This window comes from Astyanax mexicanus, chromosome 18 (genome assembly GCF_023375975.1).
Source record: "Astyanax mexicanus isolate ESR-SI-001 chromosome 18, AstMex3_surface, whole genome shotgun sequence".
NCBI classification, from domain to species: Eukaryota; Metazoa; Chordata; class Actinopteri; order Characiformes; family Acestrorhamphidae; genus Astyanax; species Astyanax mexicanus.
The window spans coordinates 38,319,909-38,343,783 of NC_064425.1; the positions used below are offsets into that span (position 1 = coordinate 38,319,909).

General features: G+C 37.0%; 1 protein-coding gene and 1 long non-coding RNA gene across 11 annotated transcripts in view; one reads left to right on the forward strand and one right to left on the reverse strand.

The window, feature by feature from the left end:
- The window catches only part of wdfy1 (WD repeat and FYVE domain containing 1), a 1,176,431-nt gene that overhangs the window by 1,146,130 nt on the left and 6,426 nt on the right, over positions 1 to 23,875 (reverse strand). For 9 of the 10 annotated variants that reach the window (XR_007425293.1, XR_007425296.1, XR_007425294.1 and 6 more), the window contains exons 3-12: positions 22,376 to 22,449; positions 21,095 to 21,149; positions 18,800 to 18,950; positions 17,342 to 17,454; positions 17,054 to 17,180; positions 14,610 to 14,715; positions 10,963 to 11,064; positions 10,227 to 10,357; positions 7,755 to 7,863; positions 5,497 to 7,648 (exon numbers count right to left, since the gene is read on the reverse strand). Coding sequence is in view for 1 of the 10 variants with exons in the window: in XM_049467033.1 (XP_049322990.1) it covers positions 7,592 to 7,648; positions 7,755 to 7,863; positions 10,227 to 10,357; positions 10,963 to 11,064; positions 14,610 to 14,715; positions 17,054 to 17,180; positions 17,342 to 17,454; positions 18,800 to 18,950; positions 21,095 to 21,149; positions 22,376 to 22,449 (1,025 nt within the window). In the remaining 9 variants the exon portion in view is untranslated. Of the gene's footprint in view, positions 1 to 4,263; positions 7,649 to 7,754; positions 7,864 to 10,226; positions 10,358 to 10,962; positions 11,065 to 14,609; positions 14,716 to 17,053; positions 17,181 to 17,341; positions 17,455 to 18,799; positions 18,951 to 21,094; positions 21,150 to 22,375; positions 22,450 to 23,875 lie in introns of those variants that run through there. The other variant, XM_049467033.1, reaches the window with a different exon arrangement.
- LOC125782586 (uncharacterized) lies at positions 19,809 to 20,473 on the forward strand. The gene is made up of 3 exons (XR_007425306.1): positions 19,809 to 19,890; positions 19,993 to 20,094; positions 20,401 to 20,473. It is a non-coding gene; the product is annotated as an uncharacterized LOC125782586 (long non-coding RNA).

A 23,875-nucleotide genomic window follows, 5' to 3' on the forward strand; every position in this document is an offset into this window, starting at 1 on the left:
AAATGTAGGTTTGATGGTCCACAATTTTTGCTGATGTTCATCACACAGGTGCTAGTGTCTGAATTTGGCACAAATAGTGAACATTTGTAGATTTATAGAACAGTTAAGGCTGCTGTAATGGTGATTGGGGGCAATGTATCTTGGTGAACTTTGTGCCATTAATACCATTATTCTTGTTTATGTAAAAAAAAAATTAAAAAAAATACACATTTATCTTTGAGGACAGATCTGCACACTCTTGGTATTTTAATCTCAGTGTCTTCAGAGTCACCTGGAATAGATTTTTCAGGGCGCTTTTCCACCGGCATGGTGTCGGTGCCAGGTTCCTGAACGGTTCTTTGCGTTTCCACCGCAAAATCGGTTCTAGCCCCACAAACCTGTGACGCGAGTGGCCAAAGGGAGGGGCATTGAAGCGTCTGCGGGGCAAAGTTAGTTTCAAACCGCACCTCCATTCACAGCTAAGAGCAGCAGAAGCAGCTAAATGAGTGAAAATAAATCAACAGTGCTCCACTGAGGATCGCAGCAAAAGTTTCAAAAGGAGCTCGCGTTCTGCCATATTGTTCTCAGATTGTCCCCCAACTTCTATTTACGCCCACATTCACATACGTAGTGAGTGACTCCTTAAAGCAGTGGAAACACAAGCCGGTTACAAAAAGGTTCGCAGGAACCGGCTCCAGCTCCAGCACTTTGTTGGTGGAAAAGAGTTATCAGCATCTTGAAGAAGTTTCTGGAGGTGCTGAACAATAGTTGCTGCTTTTCCTTCATGCTGTGAAGCTCCAGCTCATCCCAGTTAAATCACCTCAAATCACCATCTCAGTTCATCGAGTTTAGATCAGGGGATTGTGGAGAACAGACTTTTTTTTTTTTACTGTTTACCACGTAATTCCATATGTTTCCCTTTATTGTTCTCATGTCTTTAATATTAACCTACTACGAGGAAAATAAATTAAATAAAGAAAACCATTAAATGAGATGTGTCCAAACATTTGGCTAGTACTGTATTAACTCTTTTCCACCAACAAAGTGGTGGTGCCAGTTCCTGCGAACCTTTTAAGAACCGGCCCGTGTTTCCACTGTTTTAAGGAGTCGCTCACTACGTATGTGAATGTGGGAGTCAACAGAAGTTGGTGGGAGATTTGAAAACAACATGGCGGAACCCGAGCTCCTTTTAAAATTTGTGCTGCTGTCCTCGCTGGACCACTGTTGATTTATTTTCATTCATTTAGCTGCTTCTGCTGCTCTTAGTTGTGAACGGAGGTGAGATTTGTAAGCAACTTTGCCCCGAAGACCTCGTCTTTTGGCCACTCGCGTCACAGATTCGCTGGTACCACACCAGCAAGATTGTGGGGCCAGACTGGACCGTTTTTTCTGGCCCAGAACCTGTGATTTTGTGGTGGAAACGCAAAAAAACGTTCGCAAACCTGGCAACAAAAAAGCACCTTAAGCACCTTATGTATAGTCACAACTTGCATAGAGTGGAAATACAATCAAGCAAAAAAAAAAAAAAAAAAAGACAGAGTCTAAGATGAGGAGTAATAGTCATTTATTACAGTCTCGCCGGCTGTAAAACAGCCAGCCAATAGCAGACTTAAGTCATTGTTTCAGTTTATCAACATGAATTTATCATAGTAAAAATACATGTTAGAGTTCTTTTCTACACAGAGAAAGAACAACATCGCTATACTGTCACTACCCAAACTAATGCAGTTCGTACAAAAAGATACATTAGAAAAGAAGAAACGGAAAAAGAAACGTCGGAATGGTTTTCTGTCCACAGTTTAAACCTCGTCCTCAGATACCCTGTTAATGGTGCTACTGCTGCACTGAATACTCTACAGCAGCAGACCACCACTGAACCTGTGTTCAGACAACCAGCCCTTTAATAATTCATATGAGAGGGGTCAAACCGGGCTCCTTCAGGGCCACAACTCTGCAGACAATAAAGTCATTCAGCATCCGCTAATAAACAGTGCACTGCTGTTACAAAGAATCTGTAAGTGTTTTACACTCTGACATGCCAAATTCCTAAAGTATACAGGACTAGTCTAGTGTCCCATGACTTTTGTCATCACCCATGGAAGCTAAAGAACACTGCATGGATCTGTGGGATAAGTGGGAGGGGTCTCCTGCATTGAAAGAGAAAGGATGTCAATTAAGGATTTCTGCCAGAATCATTCTTTGTTCGCATGGACAATTCGAGCCAGATGCCGCCGGTCACAATCATTACCATCCACAGTTCTGTTCACTTTGGGTAGTAATATAATGTTTACCCAGTACATATGACGATGTGGACTGAGGACTGTTTAATGCTTCAGAAGTCCATCTGGCACCCATCAATTATCATCAGGGTTCATGAACACTGCCATTTTCAGCCTCACTCACAAGATAACACCTCACAACGTATACAGGTATACAGGCATTTCCTGAGGTAACACTACATGAACAATTACATGCTAGCATCCCCTGACTTTTGGCATGTGTGTGTAAAAAGTGAATCTAAAGCACCAAGAAGGTTCCAATGTTGTTATGAACCAAAGGAGGATCATCAAAAACTGTTGGGAGTTAGTGGTCAAAAAAACGTTAGTTAGTATTAGAAGACAGACTGTAGAGCTGTGGACTGAAAGGATCCCAGTTTGAACAACCTGGTTTATTTAATGGTTTCATTCAAGGTCTGTAGAATTCGATTTAAAGATCTGCAATAAGGAGCTGAAGTGTTTTTACTACATATAGAATAGAAGGAAAAAAAACGAAAAACACAAGTAATGCTAATGAGTTCTCAACATACGGCAGTGTGCAAAAACATGTTTTGTACAAATGTTCTGAAGGTCTTTAAGCTTTCCTGATTTTCTGGATACCTAATTTAATCTGCTGCAAGTGCTCCTCACCCTCAGGGCAACCACACACCAGGCACACTGCACAGAGTAATGAAGTGCTAAAGTGAGAGCGCCATAATGAAAAATTCTTATCTCCATTTTCGTCAATTTTTAGTTTACTACATAATTTGAACAGACAAACTGTCCCTTACACTGTGCCATAATGTATTGATGAATGGATCAATAGAAACTCTTCAAAATGACCTAAAATAAACTCTTTTTCCATTGACTTCCACTGAAAGTTTACAAGTTTTTTCTCTCTCCTGTAAAGTTGCTGTTTTGGAGATAAGTGTTTTTCATTGGACAGCGGCGATTAGTTCATACTGAAGATGCTAAAGAAAAGCAAGTTCACAACATTTGATGAAGACTCTTCTCTAATAAGTTCATAAGTTTATTGAGCAGCATCTCTTCATCCCACCCACACTGGAGTTTCTTGTGAGCAAGACAGGATGTCAATCAGCTGTCCAGAGACAGTGTATGGAGCTTAAAGAGACACTAAACCCTAAATCATGTATATTTTTTTATTTATAACTGAAATTTGTTACTTTGAAGTTCTATAGGCAATAATCAATTAATAATATCATCCGAACATCTGAGTCTCACAGCTATCATAGGTACACTGCCCCGCCTCTAAACCCATACATCACCCTGTGCCTCTCCCAAACTACTCAAATTTGAGCTGAGGGTGGAGTCAGCTAAAATCAGGGGGTTTAGCTATCCTCTAAAAATTGGCATTAGTATTTGAATCTGCATTTTGTATATTTAAATTATATATTTTTTTCATTTTTGAATAAACCTGAAATATTTAATGATGTAATTTATAAGTTAGATTTTTTTTTTTTTTTTTTACAATTTTCTTTGTGTTTTAAACTGGTGAAGTGGTAAACAAACATCGCTGATGAAAACGTTAGAACTTTTAATTTTTAGATTACAAAAATTCAGATGCATAAATATGAATCTAAAATTCAAAACTCAAAAAGATATAACATCCAGTAGATAGATTAGCTGAAATTAGCTTAAAATTTCTTTATAATTATTTAAGTTATACTGAAATGTATTTTTCTTTTCAACCGCAAATTCCCCACCTCACAAGTTCAGAACAAAAAAATATTTTTGGAAAAAGTTAATTTTACAAATTACTCCATTAAACATAAAACTCAAAGTTTATTAAAAGTTAACATATTAAATTCAAATATACAAAATGCATATTGAAATACATATGCCAGTCTTTAAGCTCCATACCATTTTTTTTTTATATTGTAATTCTTGCATTTTATGTACATGTTTTAACTCACGAAACATTATTACATTATTTTTTGTGGCACAGTTTTGGATTTATTTAATGTCAAATGAAAAACTTATTGGGCACCGGCAATAGTGCGTTACTCCATTAAAAAAAAAAAAAAAAAAAAAAAAAAAAAAAAAAAATTATATATATATATATATATATATATATATATATATATATATATATATATATATATATATATATATATATATATATATTTTTTTTTTTTTTTTTTTTTTTTTTTTTTTTTTTTTTTTTTAGAGGATTTCACAGCAATGCAAGTGTCCGGTGTGTGAGGGCCTTAATGAATTTGTTCCATTTAAAAGGACATTTTCAAACAGCAAATAACACAATTTACATAATTTAATGTAGTTTACACATTACATAAAGTTCAGAACAAACTTCCTACAGTTCAGCCCCAGTTCTCTGTCCGATCAAAGCAGTGGGAAAAAGACGAGAATGACTTTAAAGTCTATTGTAAACCGAACTGGACAAACTTACACCACCCCTACAAAAAAAAAAAAAAAAAAAAAAAAATTCCTTCTTAAAAGTGTTTCTCAGCACTGCAACCTTCTCAACCTTCTTACTGAACAGAAGATCCTGCGAGGTCATTATCTACACACAAACACACACTTGGTATGGTATGGCTCCTCCCACTGGTTTAACTCGGTAGCACATGCTAGCTCAGGAGAATCCATGACCAAGAGTGGCATTAAGAAGTGTGCAGTCATTTCTTTAAAAAAATTAATGCTACCATTTTAATGCAACTTTTTATAAGAAGAAAAAGACAAGAAAAAAAAAAGAAACTGTTAATGTGTGAATATTAATCTCAGTCTTGTGGAATGAAGATGGAATCTATAAGCAAACGTAGAGTGCCAACGTGAGGCCTTGTGTAAGGCTAGTGCTTCGCTTTCTCAGGGACTGGTTTTAGAAAAATCACTTACTTATTTACCACACACACACACGCACGCACGCACGCACGCACACGTACGAGAGAGAGAGAGTGCAAAACAGGACAAATCTTAATAAAGAAAACAGAAAACAGAAAGGAGCTTAACCCCTTGAACCCCATGACTTATCATTCAGAAACTACAAGTAGCAATCTGCCAAAATCATTTGAATTAATGAAGATTCAATGAATCATAGAATCAAATCGGTTCTAATTAGATTTATCTGATTAAATAATTTACAAAAATTCTAAAAACACATTTTCTAACACTGTCCACTCTTAAGACACTCCTACCTAGCTGCTGGTTGGATATTTCTGGTGGGTGGTCAATTCTCAGTGCAGCAGTGACACTGAGGTGTTCAAGAACGCCAGCAGCACTGCTGTACCTGATCCACTCAACTGTACCAGCACAACACACACCTCATACACCACCACCATGCTTATCAGTGCTAATCACTGCAGTCCTGAGAATAAACCACCCAACACCCAAATAATAATAGCTGCTCTGTGATGGTTTTCTCTCTCCTGTGGAGTTCTGAGTATTAAAAAACAGGGTGAAAGGAGGGTAATAATAGTATGTAGGCTGTAAGACTACGGTCTGTAATTACTTCAATTGAACTACAAAGTGTTCTATATGATAAGTGGAGCTGAGAAGATGGACAGTACGTGTAGAATCACTGAAGAATACAGGAGTTAATTCATTCTTATGCCACTAATGCTTGTAATAGCCACCCCTCAGGTTCAAGGGGTTAAAACACAGTGACACACAGACTGCACAACCAGAAAGAAGGAGAAATAAAGTGAAGAGGTGAGATGGGTAGAGATGTTTAAGTGTAGTGTTAACAGATCAGGCAAGAAAAAGCACTAAGCATGTGGTCTTTCCAGAGCTTCCAAAAACTTCCAAATCCACCCACAATCCGATCCCACGATCCCCGATCCCCCATAATCTCCATCATGACTTTTACCATTACTAATCCATCAAAACCTGCCCTTAATTTAATGACCGTACCAACACATCGACACAGACCTTCAGGCCAGATGCAATATTCGATAATCAGTAACCTAACTGCAGCAGATAATACGATGAACTGGTCATGTAAGACTATAATCTGTCTACAAAAGAGAGGTGATAACCTTTAACTGGAGCAAATGAGTAATAATGTGATAGAAATATAGTATATAAATATTGAAATATTTTGTTTAATAAACTCTAAGCAAATTTTATTTGCCCAATGCCCCTCAAACAGTACAGAACTGGTGCTCTCGCCTAGATGGAGAATTGAACCCCCCGATTTTTGAGTGTGTGAAGCTAGTGACTACTTTATATATTTTTGTGAGAGTTTAAAAGAAGGTTCAGTTTAAAAGTCCCTAAACTACTAAATACATATTTAATGTTCCTTCAATTTTCAATTCATTTTGCTACAATAATTACATTTTCCACAAATTGTCCAACAATAATTCGATTTTCTTGAATCTTTTAACAGTAATTTATGATTCCATGAATTTTGATATTCCAACAATAAAAATAATTATGTGACATTGTCAATAATAATATTTTCCAATAGATTATTTGACAATAAATAGATTTTCCTTAAATTAAAAAATAATTCAATTTACCACGAATTTCCCAATATTAATTTTGCAATAGCAATTATATTTATTAATTCACCAAAATATGTTATTATGAATTTCCCAACAATTCATGCAATTTTCAGTAAATTTCAAAAATTACATTTCACATTAAGTTTCCAACAATATTGACTTTTGAAAAATCCATGGAAAATAGAACTAGATTTAAATCATTATATATGAATCTCACAATAATATTTATTTTTTTGAATTCGTTTTCAAACTATAAATCGAAAGAACAGTCCAAAATATATGAATTTGGCCGTAAATACATCATGGGTCGTGACCACCACTCTGTTCTCTGTTACTGAAACAGAGAGAGACGCTAGGCCTAAATTGGTAACCGCTATTAGGGCCGAATCCTTGCGCTGCTTCATTACACTGCGGTGCGCTTTCCCTGAGTCGAGACGTGTATAAGGCGAGAGAGGCGAGAGTCAGAGACAGAAAGAGACAAAAAAATTACATATAGAATAAGATGAAATTTGTCATGCATGTTACAACAGGAACCTGTGTCAAAAGCCACGCACACAGACATACAGACACACACACACACACACACCTTAAAAAATACCTTCAGTTTATGTCTGATTACACAGAAAATTAGATCCTGTGGCTGATAAATACAACGGTCACGGATACAAACAGCCTTCCTGATACATCACTCATTTACTGCACCCCCCCCCCCCCCCCCCCCCCCCCCCCCAAACACACACACACACACATACTCGTACACACAGCTCAAATCAGGAAAAGAACTGCAGGGAGAAAAGTGGTAGGACTCAGGTTAGAGGGTGGGGCTTCCCTGTGGGTGAAGTGTGTGGGCGGAGCTTCAGGAGTGTCAGGTCCAATCCCTCAGCGAGAGAAGCCTGTTGCTATACTGCAGCCGATAACCTGCATCATGTCCCAGATCTACAAAAAGAGACCATAAACACCAGCAGTGAACACAGGGGTTATTATTAGAATTTTATTTTAATCATAACATTTTAAATAGTTTATGTCTGTGTGTGTGAAAGACCTTAACAACGCGGTCACTTCCACAGGTGACCATGACGCCTCTGGTTGGGTCCATGTCCATGTGGGATATGTTGTGCTTCCCCTCATGGAATGTAGCCAAGGGTGTCCGACTTACAGAAAAAAAGAAAGAAAAATTAAATAATTTAAATATTTATAAATATTTATAAATAATTTCAAATAATTTATACAGTACCAGACAAAAGTCTGGACACTCCCTCTTCTTTATTTCTATTTATACTGTAAATGTAATATTGAAGACAATAAGGCTATACAGGAACACATGCAGAATGCAGAACCAGTATATATAATCTCAGTGTCTTCATGAAGGAGAGTCAACTGGAATAGTTTTCTCAGCGTCTTGAAGGAAGGAGTTACTGGAGGTGCTGAATAATAGTTGCTGCTTCTCCTTCACGCTGTGAAGCTCCACCTCATCCCAATTAAATCACCTCAAATCACCATCTCAGTTCATCAAGTTTAGGCCAGGGGATTAATGTGGAGGACTAACACTTTAACTGTTTACTATGTAATTCCTTACATGTCTTAATTGTTTTCATGTATTATTATTATTTTTTATATATTTATTTATTTTCTACATTTTGTGTAGATTAAGAACTCTGAATGAGAAATGTGTCCAAACCTTTGACTGAAACTGTATTTAAATTGTCCTGATACTTTAACATGTGAATGCTATTTGAGTAGTAACAGCGCCCCCATGTGGAAAAAAAGTCATCCCACTGTTCATGACTGTACTTTTGGGGCTATTCAAATATTTCGGCATACACTTTTAAAAATAAAGGTACGACAATACAAACTCTGAAAAAACAAACATTTATAAAACCTTTTTTATTATAGGCTCTGACTACAGTCATTATGCAAAAATAAACTGTATGCCATGATAAATGAATTATCAAAATGTGAAAAAATATTATCATATTCAACATCACTAATAAAAAAGGTCAGGAAGAAAAAAAAAGCTAGATTAAACTACTAGAAAACATCCAAATGAAAAGCATATCATTAATATCTTCCCAGGGGCATCCCCCATTTGTGACAAATGTCAGTAGGAAGAGGCTACTCCTTTACATAGCCTTGTGCTCTGAGAAATCATTAATTGTTTGGATCAGCAATTCCAGTTAAATATATCATGTAGCAGATGAACACAGTGATATTTGAGAAGTGAGATGAAGTTTATAGGATTTACAGAAAGTGTGCATAATTCTTTAAACAGCAGCATAAATTTGGGCACCCTTGTCGTTTCACTGATTTGAATACATTCAGCACTAAATATTGGATAACAAAATATGTTTGGTAAGCTCATTGACCCTTGACCTACATACACAGGTGAATCCAATTATGAAAAAGGGTTAAGGTGGACAATTGCAAGCAGCGGGGTGACATGTGCCCATTTTGGTTGGTTGAAGACCAGATGTGCTGCTGCATTCTGGATCATCTGGAGTGGTTTTACTACACAGGCCGGGAGGTCAGTTAGCAGGGCATTGCGGTTGTCGAGGCGTGAGATGACGACTGCTTGTACCAGGAGTTGGGTGGCCTGTGGATCATCTCAGTCCCCAGACCTGAATATTATTGTAAATCAGTGGTATGATTTAAAGCAGTTGTTCATGATCAGAAACCATCAAACCTGACTGAACTGGAGATGATTTGTGAAGAAGAATGATCCAAAATACCTTCAACCAAAAGCCAGACTCTCATTGGAAGCTATAGGAAGCGTTTAGAGGCTGTTATTTCTGCAAAAGGAGGAGCTACTAAATATTGATGTATTTTTTTCTGTTGGGATGCTCAAATGTATAAACCCATGTAATTTTGTTTAAAGAATTATTGCACACTTTCTGTAAATCCTATAAAAATCATTTCACATTTCACTGATATATGATATGTTTAACTGAAATTGCTGATTCGAATAATCAATAATTTATAAAGGAAAAGCATGAAAATTATGAGGGGTGCCCAAACTTTTTCATACCACTGTAGATATGTGCAGTTCAATTAAACATGGCACCCCCTTTTACAATACTTGGAAAGTATAAAAACAATAGAATTGTGACAAAAAAAGCAGACTGAATAATGTTTCAACTTAGTTGGAAGTACCAGAAAGTGAGGGAGTGTGTGTGTGCTTATGTGAATTTATCCTTTGTAATCTTCTTTCCTGTGTGTAATTGTGTTTTTTCATTTTTGGTTTTGCATAAAAATGTTTGGGAAGATACAGTATATGTGTTGTGTACGCATTTATACTCATGCTTAATAAACAAATGCTAAAATAAAAAGCCTGTTCAGGCCTATAAAGAAAGGATAGACTGTTGATCTGAAGCTTACCACACACCATATGTCAAACATGGTGCATTTAATTCTGTTTTCTATAATTAATAGTGGTCTAAACAATGATCTTTACAGCTATACAGGTTAGTAAATAGAGCACAATTTCAGACAGGTTTTTTTTTTTTTTTTAAGTACTTACTCTTCCTCTTTGATTGTGTTGTAGCAGTCATCACACATTCGCACCTGGAACTCAAAGCCCATGACCGGGTATGTTGAGCGTTTAGAACTACACTTCCCACAAATGGCCTTTCCGCACTTCCGGCAGTGGTGCTGTAAAACAGGAAATATCAGAAACAAAAATTCAGACACAGCTGCTCAAAGTATTGAAAGTTAAATAATATTTTAATAATTTATTTTTTAGATCCTATTTATTTGATAACTGGACTAGAAGTAGTATTTTTATTGTATTCTAATAATATGTAAGCAAAAAGTGTGTGTGTGTGTTTATTGGTACACTGGGGTAGAGGTGATATGTAAGTAGTATGGTTAAAAGCGTATAATGGTGGTGTATGGGTGCTGTATTTTTCGTGCCTTACAATCCGGCTAGCACTGCTGGAGCAGCATTAGCATTAGTCGCTAACCATGCTAAGTGCTAGTTCTTTCACCTTTCGGCTAGCACTGTTGGACTTTTTGCCTTCAGAAAGGGTAACATTGCTGTGAATTGAATATGTATTGGATTTTAAGACCACATATCTAAGTGGCCCAAATCAGAGTTAAAAATATCCAATGTGTTTTTTCCCCAAGAAAATGATCTGACTTTTACCTGCCATGTGAACATAGTTGAAGAGACCAAATGTAAACAGGCTCTCTAATGTCCTGTACTTTACAATAAAAAAATAAATATGGTATGTGGATAGTAGATGCCCACAGCTTACCTGTCTGAGACCCAGAGTCTTTGTGTCCCACATCTGCTTTATGTTCCAAAAAAACGGCTGTTCGCACTTCTGACACGAGTCACTGTCCAACCACTGAGGAGCCTGCCAGAGAAAAAACATAAATTAATAAATTTTTTTTCAAATAAAGACTAAAAGTTAAATGACTACAATCGCTTCAGTTTGCAAACAGCACAACACAGCGAGAGAACAGCAGCTCTATCCAGTAGGGCTTTGCAAAATAATTATATATTTCATGTGACGTCAGAAAAACATCCATCTTCTATATCGGCGCAAAATAAAGGCTTTACAGCAGCCTTTCTGTTGCTTGGGTGTTGGGCTAAATTGGAAGAGTGTGCACACTACAGAACAAGGTTGTTCTGAAAAGGAAAAGAACTTTCTTGACCATGCAGAATTTTAACATGTGGTAATGCGACACGCATGTTAGATGCTTGGCATTAACATTGTTGTTTGTCCCAGTTCTTGTGCTAAATGCTAACATCTTCTTTCAGTACACTTCTCTTTAATGAGGTTGCCAAATAGTAAAAAAAATAGTGTAGAAAGGTGGTAGGACGGGGTCAGGACCATGATTGAGAAACGATGATGCATTAATAGTTGTCTGACTTGAAGTTAGGTGTAATTTCATTGCAGTTGAAAGTGAGAACTACATGTTACTACTTTATTTTTTATGTATTTTATGAAATATTAAAATTTGAGAACATATTTTTTGTTTGTTGAGTGCAATTCACGTAAAGGAAAAAGTTACAGAAAAGTTGCTACAAATCCGTGTATCATTCGTTCATTTGATATTCAATTGAGAATCAAAATCGGAAAATTAAAAAACCAATTCGTTTTTTCGTTTTTTCGTTTTTGAATATAATACCAAAAAACGAATAACGGCTTGTATTTTGTATTTTTATTTGGTTATCCAAACAAAAATTGGAAATTTAAAAAACGGACCAGGAGCCGAATTTGATTTTGATTTTGAACTTGACCCATTTGTGTGCCCCGGAAGTTACTGATTTGTTTATTCTTGGTGGGTTTCTGTTGCGCGGGAGTTCACTGCAGTGTTATCTACACAGTCTGTATTGCTGTAGGCAGCATGGCCGGACTGGAACCACATTCTGGCCTAATTAAAGATCTTTTTGAAGGTGGTAAGACGCATGAAGAGATTTCGTGCACGTTGCAGCAAATGGGGATCCAGCGATGTTCTGCAATGAGTGTTAGAAGGTTCTGTGTTCAACACGACCTTAAGCGAAAAAGACATGTATTTTCTGTTGTCATATCGTCTTCTTTCACTGCAACGCGTTTAGTTCCTCTGAACAAGATAAAACTCTCCATCCTCAACTCCATCCAAAGCCTACAGCAATACAGACTGTGTAGATAACACTGCAGTGAACTCCCGCGCAACAGAAACCCACCAAGAATAAACAAATCAGTAACTTCCGGGGCACACAAATGGGTCAAGTTCAAAATCAAAATCAAATTCGGCTCCTGGTCCGTTTTTTAAATTTCCAATTTTTGTTTGGATAACCAAATAAAAATACAAAATACAAGCCGTTATTCGTTTTTTGGTATTATATTCAAAAACGAAAAAACGAAAAAACGAATTGGTTTTTTAATTTTCCGATTTTGATTCTCAATTGAATATCAAATGAACGAATGATACACGGATTGCTACACTGTGATATACTAGTGCATTTAAAAAAAATATCATTAAAAAGTTACTTCATTTCAGTAATTCAGTTCAAAATGTCTGCTCCCTTGATTTACAAATGAAATGTAAAATTGACTGATGATCAGTGATGGTTTGGAGAGACATGTGCTGGTGTTGATTCACTGTGTTTTATCATCAAGTCTAAAGTCCGTGCAGTTTTGTTTTCCCACAAAATCATACAGCACTTCATGCTTCCCTCTGCTACTGACAACTTTTATGAAGATGCAGATTTCATTTTCCAGCAGGACTTGGCACACTGCCCACACTGCCAAAAGTACCAGTTCATCAAAAGTACCAGTTCATCTTATATACTACTCTAATTTTCAGAACCTGATTTTTTGGTTTTCACAGGTTGTAGGTTGTAACATCTATAATACATCTATATAATATATGAGTTTCAAATTTTTAACCGAATTACTGAAATAAAGTAACTTTTCAATTAGATTATTATTTTTTTTAGTTGCACTAGCATATATTTATTAGAGCATCAAGCTCTGCTAATTTACTGCTATACTTCTTTTGATATCCATGACCAGCTGGCGTACAGCCGGACTTCATGGAAACTGAGAGAACTATAAGGAATGATGCTGGTGGATCTGGACAACCATAAAGTTTGTAGCCCATGGATTAAAATAGAAAACTTTATGGCTGCTGCCCTGTTAAAATTCTTCCACCTGATATCAGCAGAGCTCAGCAACAGCAAGATTACAGAACTCGATCAAGCAAGAAAAAATAAAATACATGCATGTAACTAAACAGCTCACAGTGAAGTGTGGAATTAGGGACACTGGTTCAAAAATAAGACTGTATTCTTTAAACATATGAGCGGTTTTTGATTGCAATTCCTACTTTTTTTTTTTAGCTTTACTATTACTGAAAACTAAATGATTCAGTGTTATTTGTAGATATACAGTACCAGCCAAAGTCTGGCCACACCTTTACATTCAATATTATTCATTTTAATTTTTTTCCATCATTGTAAATTAATACTAAATTCATCCAGACCACACAAGGAACCATTTAATAACTTAAAAATGTTAAACAAACCAAAATACTCTGTAAAGCACTAATGTGCTCTTGTCTGGGGTGCTGTTAACTTATTGTTTCTGAGGCTGGTAACTCTGATAAATGTATCCTGTGTAACAGAGGGAACTCTTGCTATTCCTTGCATGGGGCGGTCCTGATTACAGTTTGTTTTTAAACATTTCATTTATCTTAGTTAAATGTTGTGTTTGTGCTACATATTTATTTGTTCATCTTTAGATTTTGATAGTTTAATTAAATGCATTTAAATTATTTTCTATTCTCACCAATTTTTCACCAGTCTTTTAATTTGTAATCACTGCTCATCTACACTGTAAGTAAGGGCCTCCCTTAATGTATTCCTGAGATCAAATAAAAATTGACTGATTATCCATATTAAAAAAACTTGTCTGCAGTGATGCCAGCAGAGAAAACTAAATAGGACAAATAGGGTATAAATCAAAGCAAAGCATCACACAAGTATCGAATGGTGTAGAATAATAATTGAGGACCGCTTTAACAGACCCCAATTTTCAGTGCCTAATATGCAGCACTTCAGTGCATTCAGGGTAACACACTGAACATTGTTCATATACCTAAGTTCAAACCATGCTCTCATTTAACAATTATTGTAATTACTGTAAAAATGCCACCAATTGGAAATATTTATTTGTACTACAGAGTCACAAGAGGTTAGTCATTGTGACACAAACAAAACTTTTATGTTCAAACATGCTATTTTACAGAAGCAAGAAAAAACCTGTACTTCAGGAGTCAGTGTTATTAAATGTTTTTTTTTCTGAGCATTTCTATTGCTCTATTTATCATGAAGATCTGACTCAGCTAAGATGAACAGCAAAGATGATATGGACATATGGTGCACTGAGTGTGTGTGTGAGTTTGAGAGGACCTCTTCACGCTGTGTGTCCATGTTCCACACTGTAATAGCTCCATCAGCAGAACATGAGACCAGCTGCCTGGTGAGATTCAGATACCGCAACGCCTGAACCTTCTCACTGCACAGAGAGAGAGTGAGAGAGAGAGAGAGAGAGAGAGAGAGAGAGAGAGAGAGAGACAGAGAGAGAGACAGAGAGAGAGAGAGAGAGAGAGAGAGAGAGAGAGAGAGAGATAATTGATCACTTTGCTGGTGTTCTTCAAAGCAGCATACTGTATAAATTAAAATTAGCTGGGATTACAACAGTCCCTTAAAAGTCTAAGCTACAGAAAATGTGAAATTGTCAAAAACAAACACAGCCTAAGCTGAACTAAGAGTTCCTAACTTGTCATTATGGTTAAAACATTGTTTTTCCCACAAATTTAAGGAACACAGCTTAAAAGACTCGCACAACAACTGGGTCTTAAAAATATTGCTTTTCCAACAATATTGGAAAGTAAAAAAGTTCATGAGAGGTGTTTAAGAGCCTCTGTGCATGGTCATGGAGGTAAACAGGGCGAGTGCATTGATTAGCCTTGCTGGTTAGCAATATATTTAATTACATTCAGTATTTTATTTGTAATCTCTGTTTATCTAAACTGTAAACGAGGGCCTCCCTTAATTTACTCTTGAGATCAAATAAAGTCTTGATTGATTGACTGATTATCCATATTGAAAACTTGCCTGCAGTGTTGCCAGCAGAGTTCCTAACTTGTGATTATCGATGGTTAAAAAACATTTTTTTCCCACAAATTCAAGGAACGCAGCTTAAAAGACTCACACAACAACTGGATCTTAAAAACATTACTTTTCCAACAATATTGGAAAGTGAAAAAAAAGTTAATAAGAGGTGTTTAAGAGCCTCTGTGCACAGTCTTTCTGGTTGGCAATATAGCTAATTACACACCATGCTCAGAGTCGTCCTCACCTGCAGCCAGAAAAGTGAAGTTGTAAAGTTTGGTGGTTTCTAGACTAAAACTAGTTCAGGTACTTGGATTATAGAGATTTATAGAATTGTTTATTAATATTAAGACTTTTACAATCTAAACTATACTAGCTAGCGCATGTTTTTATTTTTTATTCTGTACAGTCTCCCCCAATCAGTCCCAAATCTGCCGTACTGTGTTTGACAGCAGCGCTATTCACTATTTTCCACCAGTGACGTCAGTCGGCATCTTTCTGGAATTTTGGTATTTTGGAATTTTGGTGACTTGCTACCAAATTCATCGATTTTATAATACATTAAATATGTAATGGTCATTTTAAATTCACGTTTCCATTTATACATTTACCACATACATACATACATTTACAACAGGAAGCCAGTGGAGGGAACGCAGCAAAGGAGTCATAGAAGCTTAAATAATGTGAAATACTCTGGAAGGTCCTTTTACATACAATTTACAATACAATTTTCATACAGAACTTGCTATAAAACAAGCTGGTTTTACTATCTCCATGTGTCCTTAATAGGGTTGGAAAAATATATTAATACTGTATTATACATTGTATAATACATTATATTATAATCTTTAAACTGTATCTTAGACATGTGACGTCAAATATGGACATTGTTATTGAATCAAAAGCGCTCTAAACTCTAAGAGTTGCCCCCAAATTAGACTTTCTACAGTTACGCCTTCATGGATCCATGTGGTGGCGCTAATCAAATAAATATGGTAAACCTGCAGTGAGGAATTTTGGATCACTGGATGGCGATGCCAAAATCAGTGTTCCAGGGAGACTAGACACCCGGTTATAACTGTACAACCTTAAAACGAGTAAAAATTAATAAAAATGAGTTCAAATGATTGGATTTTTAAAATGGATTTTAAAGTAACATGGCCAGTGTCTGTTAACTGTAGTGTGGCCACCATTGCTAGGCCTTTACCGTCATACAATAAAAAACATCAGGAAGTATTGGCCGTATCAGCCGGTGCCAATGATTCTATAGATTCTATAATAAAAAAAAAAATAAAAAAAATCAACCAATACCAATACAATTGCGATATAAACGTGCATCACTTTTTGTTTATTTAAAAGGGAAAACATATAAAAAATTAGATTTCTACAAAAATGGCTATTTAGACACCCATGTGTCACTAAGAGGTTGTACTTCACATCAGCTATTTTTATTCTTTTGGACCAGGAGTGCCGCTCTGTTTGGCTGAAAATGATACACATCCTCCACCCTTTGCTTTTGTCCACTAGCTCTCCAGGCTGCAGTTTTACCCTTAACCTGCAGCTGGCCAGTCTGAATATTATTGTGACAAAACCAACCAAACTATCTGAAGACATGAGCCTAGCAGCACCACCACAATGCTTTATCCTCTAATGTGGTCACAGGGCACAAGTACTACTCGTGTTTATTGTGACTTCCTGCGGTAACAGCAGAACAGTGTGTGTGAGTTTTCACTTACTGATGCCCCTGCAATAACAGCGTCCGACCCTTTCTCCCACCGATGTCCCACATAATCACACTGTGGTCCGACGCTCCAGAGAAGAGCCATCTCTGTACAGGGTCCCACCACAGAGCTGCTATACTGCCTACAGAGAGACAGACAGGCAGAAAGAGAGAGCAGAGAGAGTAAGAGAGACACAGAGTGAGAGAGAGAGAGAGAGAGAGAGGGGTTCCTATGAAAACAACCATATCAAGAGGACAAGGAACTTATTAAATTGACCAATTATGTGTGTGTAACTGTCCGTACCTTCATGTCCCTTCAGAGTGGTGATGGTGGAATATGTCTGCGCCTCCAGTTTAAGCAGAGTGATCTGACCAGAGTAATCACCCACAAATGCATGCTGGGTATCATTGTCATACCTGAACAAGCAGTCAAGGAAGCTGAGAAGAAATCTCGATAAAAACCCAATATTGCAATATTATGTTTGAAATACAGTTTTGATTCTCAAAAGCATTTTAATGAAGTTAATAATGTTAATACTGGAGTCAGACAGGGTTCTATTTAATGAAGTGTTTAAACATTGACTGATTCAGAGCAGTTCTGTGCTCTATATTAAGATCCCACTCTATTGATTGGATCAGTTTTTATCCACATTTACTAAATTTGATTTAAAATATGAAAATATGAATTATAATCCCTGTACAGGGATATGTATCACACCACAGGGTTCTTGCCAATACACAGTCCTACTGAGAAAATTTGCCAGCTGGCTAAATGTGCAACTACGAAAATACCCTAAAATAAAAAAAAAATAATAATGAAAAAATAAAAATTCAATTTCAATTTAAGCTACTTCAATGTGTGGTACTAAAATCCAGAAACGCAACACCCAAAAGTGAGGAGAAGGGAAATGGACGACAGCATAAAGTGAGTTTGTAAATATTTGATATTTGAAAATACTGATGTCTCTGTTGCGATACTACTGGATGGCTTGTGCTAAAAAAAATTAAGTTGGGAAAAAAAAAATGAAAAAGTGAATCTGAAACTTCATGTGATGCACTACTGTTTTGCACACATGAGCCAGTTGCACAGCACAACAGACAGACGGTGTAAGATAAATTGTTACATTAAAAAGACATAAAAATGCATTGCATTTGATGAGAAAATTGGAACTGGACCACTTTCTCCTGCTTCTGAACTTAGCCATAGAGAGCGGTGTGTTTTCCATGTACACAGCCTGTTGTTACTGTCCTCAAATATGAATCATACAAGGTTTCATGGCTAAATTGGAGCAGCCTGGTGGCCAATCTTCATTAATTGAACATTATTGCACCAGTAAGAGCACAGTGTGAAGGTTCAATTAGCAGGATAAGAGCACAGTTTTGCTCAAAATATTGCAATGCACACAACATTATGGGTGATGTAGACTTTGTGATGTATTAAGAGCCACGGTATCTAGAGTAATGTCAGCATATCATCAAGAAATCCGAACCACATCCAACAGGATTAACTGTGGACGCTGTAAGAGGAAGCTGTCTGAAAGGGATGTTTGGGTGCTAATCCGTATTGTATCTAAAAAACATAAAAACCACGGCTGCCCAAATCACAACAGAATTTAATGTGCACCTCAACTCTTCTCCTTCACCAGAACTGTCCGTCAGGACAATAAATTATTGTGCTTCAAAACCAGGTGTTTCAGTTTCATTGTCCAACCCCTGTACATTATATGATGTTGAGATTCTGATGGTAGTAGTGGAAGGATACTGCAGACAGGAGGCCCAGGAGCTGAAGTTGTGACGTCCCAGCATGGAGCCGCTCTGAGTGCACATCCAGCTCACACTCTTGTCGTGCCCTGTACTCACCACCCACTGACTCTGCAAGGAGAACACCATGTCCGACACCCGGCCCTGATGAGCTGTAACACACAGGGCAACAGATAAGCACATGAACACATGGCACTCTGTAAAACAGGTCACAGGTCAGCAGAGGAGCAGGACTGAGATTAGTCAGTATACATGAGGTCACTGGAGTAAGAACAGTAGCATTACAGCAGGACACACCTGCAGGGGGCAAAGGTAACACAAACAGAAATGTAAAACGGATCACGGGACAGCTGGCCTATAGCCTGACTTCATTTAGCTTTATTTAGAACAGCACCAAAACTCAAGGCCAAAGTCATATAATTATGATTAGCCTGGTAATGTGATGATCTCGTGATCTTTAGGTGAGGTGTCAAACACAAACACAAATGCACCTTAATTAGAGGGACCATCCAAGATGGATATGTATCACTTACGCTGAAAAAAACAATACAATTAGAAATGTAATTCAGATATCGATATGAACAGTACAAAACCAGCGCCTGTTGTGTATGTCATCACACACTGGCACTGCCAGGCTACAGCAGCCTATAGCCTATAGTGTTTGCCCCCTTTGTGCTCAGCATGACTGCAGTGAGCTAACAGCAGCTCCCTGTAATGATCATCAGTCAGCAACAGATGCTGTAACACTAGACCAGTTTATTATAGTTTAAAGTACCTTTATTTACTAAAAATTACTAAGAATTTCTAGAGAGTATGACTAAATGTGACGCTCTGTAATAAAATGCTTAAAATGTGGTGCAATTATAAGCTATTTATTATTGTTTTATTTTTACCAATTTCATTTTTTCATTAATATGATCTGGCCTAAGGATTAATAACTTTTATTGTGAAGTCCACGAGAGGATGATGCTGTGCTGGTTAGATTAGTAGGTTCTGTGGTTTGATAACAGATGGTTGATGCTGTGCTGGTTAGATTAGTAGGTTTTGGGGTTTGATAACAGATGGATGGTGATGTGCTGGTTAGATTAGTAGGTTCTGTGGTTTGATAACAGATGGATGGTGATGTGCTGGTTAGATTAGTAGGTTTTGGGGTTTGATAACAGATGGATGATGCTGTGCTGGTTAGATTAGTAGGTTCTGGGGTTTGATAACAGATGGATGATGCTGTGCTGGTTAGATTAGTAGGTTTTGGGGTTTGATAACAGATGGATGGTGATGTGCTGGTTAGATTAGTAGGTTTTGGGGTTTGATAACAGATGGATGATGCTGTGCTGGTTAGATTAGTAGGTTTTGGGGTTTGATAACAGATGGATGATGCTGTGCTGGTTAGATTAGTAGGTTCTGGGGTTTGATAACAGATGGATGATGCTGTGCTGGTTAGATTAGTAGGTTCTGGGGTTTGATAACAGATGTTTGATGCTGTGCTGGTTAGATTAGTAGGTTTTGGGGTTTGATAACAGATGGATGGGGCTGTGCTGGTTAGATTAGTAGGTTCTGGGGTTTGATAACAGATGGATGATGCTGTGCTGGTTAGATTAGTAGGTTCTGTGGTTTGATAACAGATGGATGGTGATGTGCTGGTTAGATTAGTAGGTTCTGGGGTTTGATAACAGATGGATGATGCTGTGCTGGTTAGATTAGTAGGTTCTGGGGTTTGATAACAGATGGATGATGCTGTGCTGGTTAGATTAGTAGGTTCTGGTGTTTGAGAACAAATGGATGGCATCGTGCTGGTTAGATTAGTAGGTTTTCTGGTTTGATAACAGATGGTAGCCTAGCAGATAGGCAACTATAACCTGTGATGCTAAATACAGTGGCCGGCCTAAACAGTGGGTGGTTCAGCCCTGACACTAACAGTTTTACTGAGCTAAATTAATGCTGACTGACTGTTGGAAACAGATTGATGTCACTGTGCTGGTTTGATATGATATGTACTATCTCTGTAATTTACTAGGGTCCGTAGTTATTTGGTAAAACACAGATACAAAGGTGTCAGCTCAACGTAGCCTTAATAGCTGGTTGCTACTAGACAGTGCTAACAGACAAAACGCAGCCAGCAAAAATGGCAAATTTCCACTTATTTCTTAACACATTTGGGAACAAGCTATGATGTTTGACAATCTATTCAGTATTGGAAAATAAGATATGAGGATACAATACCAATATTCCTTACACCAAAACAATTGCGGTAACAGACCAATGTAAAGCTATAACCAACAATCTGTTCTCTTATTACCTGGGTAGGTCTTCACATGGTTCATCTTGTTAAAATCTTCAGAGATGAGGAACTCCTGCACAACACACAGAGAGTAAATTTTAAGAAAGTACCAGTCAAATGTTTGTACACACATTTTCAATATTATTTGTTAGGGGTGTGACGAGACACTAATATCACGAGATGAGACAAGACGAAACACGATACTGGGTTCACGAGAACGAGACGAGATTTAAAAATAAAATTTTAAAGAAAACGTCAAAAATGAAAAATGAAAACTAGAGTTTTATTTGACAAAATCATATAACGCAAATTTAACAGACTGGTTTCTCTCACACATTGATTCTATAAGAAATAGAAATAAGAATAAGAATAAATAATAAAAATAAAACTTTTCTAGGTCTTATATAGTGCAAACAATAAGTGCAAACCACAACCAATCATATTAAGCCTATGGTTGGTGTTTTTTTCTCCTAAATCTCTTGTAATTTAACTATGCATAACCATAACCAGTCATATTAAGACTTTGCTTGAAGTGCAAACAGAGACAGAAACAGAAACTTACAGTATTTACTAGGGCTGTGAATCTTTGGAACAGTAAGAGCAGTGTCGAGTGGAGCTCTTTAACTGTACCGCAGAGCTCACCTACTGTTGTTTTTTTTTGTTTTGTTTTTTACGCAAGACAGGTTTAAGCTTGACAAGAAATATTGTCATGTTTAAAATTTGCGAGATCTCGTGCTACAAGATATCGTCACACCCCTGATATTTGTTCTTTCTCTGCATCATTTACTACATTGTAGATTATTATTAAAGACTTAAAACTATACATGAACATGTATGCAGTTCGATAGTAAACAAAAAAAAGTAATTGGCCTTCACAAACACCCAACATTAAAACCCAACCAAGGTGGTTTGGGACAAGTTGAAGCACAGAGTAGAGGAAAAGCAGTTAACCAAAGCTCAGCACCTCTAGAAATACTTTAAGACAGTTAAAGAAACATTTAAATTCTACCAAATTAAGCCGAATGAGAGAATCAACCAAGAGTGGGCAAAGTTGGAATCGAAGCAAAAGGTGCTTGTTTAAAGAATCCAATGTATAAATCACATTTTTTCCAACATTAATTTGCGATGTAGAAAACAATTAAAAAGAAACATTAATTGACAACGAGCATGTCCAGACTTTTGACCTGTACTGTATACATACACACAAAATAAAGAAAATATTAAAAATTAAAAGATCAGACTATAGACTATACACCATTTTCTAAATTAGGCAGAAGAAGAGTGTAGAGACAAACTTACAACAATAGCTCCATTGTCCTGGCCTATGAAGATTCGTCTGCTTTCATGGTGGTATGACATGCAAGAGCATGGAGCTACAGAGGGAGAGAAAGAGAGTAAATGAACAAAGGATGGATGGTTAAAAAATACACATTAAAGCTTTTTGTAGAATGAATAAAGCAGGGTAAAATGATTGTATAGAATGGCCTTCCCAAAGTCCAGACCACAAACCTGTTGACAATAAGTGAACCATTCTTTAAAGTCGGGTGCTTGGCTAACAATTCAAAAAAAAGAAATTGCTACATGAAGGATCACAGGTATTTATTTCATTAATAATTTACTATTAATATTAATATACTATACTGCTAAAAGTATTTGAGATTTGCATTTAGTGATGTAAGGATTGGATGCAGCAGCTCAGCCATGAAAAACCATTTTATGAATCTCTCTACACTCTACTGTTCTTGAGCTAATCTGAAGCTACATGAAGTTTTGGGGTTTGAAGCGACAGTCTTACCTCTGCACACTATCCGCTGACCCCGCTGTTATTTTACACTGACATAGAGAGAGTTGCTGTCGTTCGTAGTCTCTTCCACTGTGTTATAATATCACTGACAGTTGGCTGTGGAATATTTAGTAGTGAGTAGTGAAATTTGGATGCACATCTGGACGCAGATGCTGCATCCTATCACGGTACCGTGCTGGAGCTCACTGAGCTCCTGAGAGTGCGTATTCTTTCACTAATGTTTGTAGAAGCAGTCTGCATGACTGTGGCTGTGGAAGTGATTGAAACAACCAAACTCAATGAGTTGGATGGCTGAGCAAATACTTTTGACAATATAGTAAACATCCATTTCTGCATTTTAGGCCTGCTACAAATTCCAAAACACAGGTGGGACCGGGGCAGTTTAGGGCTAGTAATGAGATAAAAAGGCAGCTTGTAACAAATTTGTGAGAAAATTATTGAAATGTTTAAAACAATGTTCATCTCAAACAAGACTGGAAGACGGGTTTGGAAGCCATATGCTGGTATGGCATTCTGCAGTACATTCTGTGACGCAGCATTAATGCAAAGAAGTACATTGCAGGTTTTGAAGAGCTATTCAGCCGAGAGAAGCAAGAAAAAAAAACATCCGTGACTCTTAAAGTCTCTATTTGGTTCACAACAACAGTCACACATTAGGCCCATATTGTGGTATAAACCAGAGATATTAATAATATATTATATTTTGACATTAATAAAGAAGCTGAAGTAAAACAGATTCTTCAAAACACACACTTCAAACAGCAGAACTTTTTCCATCTGGCCAGAACAGTAAAAATTCTAATATCAACAGTTAGCATCACCTGTTAGCCTTTACTCATCTCCATTTACACCAGCTAGCCTAGCCGCTAACTGCTTTCTGGTGTTGCGAGGGTCATATTTAATGACCCGAATAAACTAAAGCCAAAATCCACATATCATATTAGCAAAGTAAATTCATTGATATAAAAAAGCAATTCATTCAGCTCAGAAATACA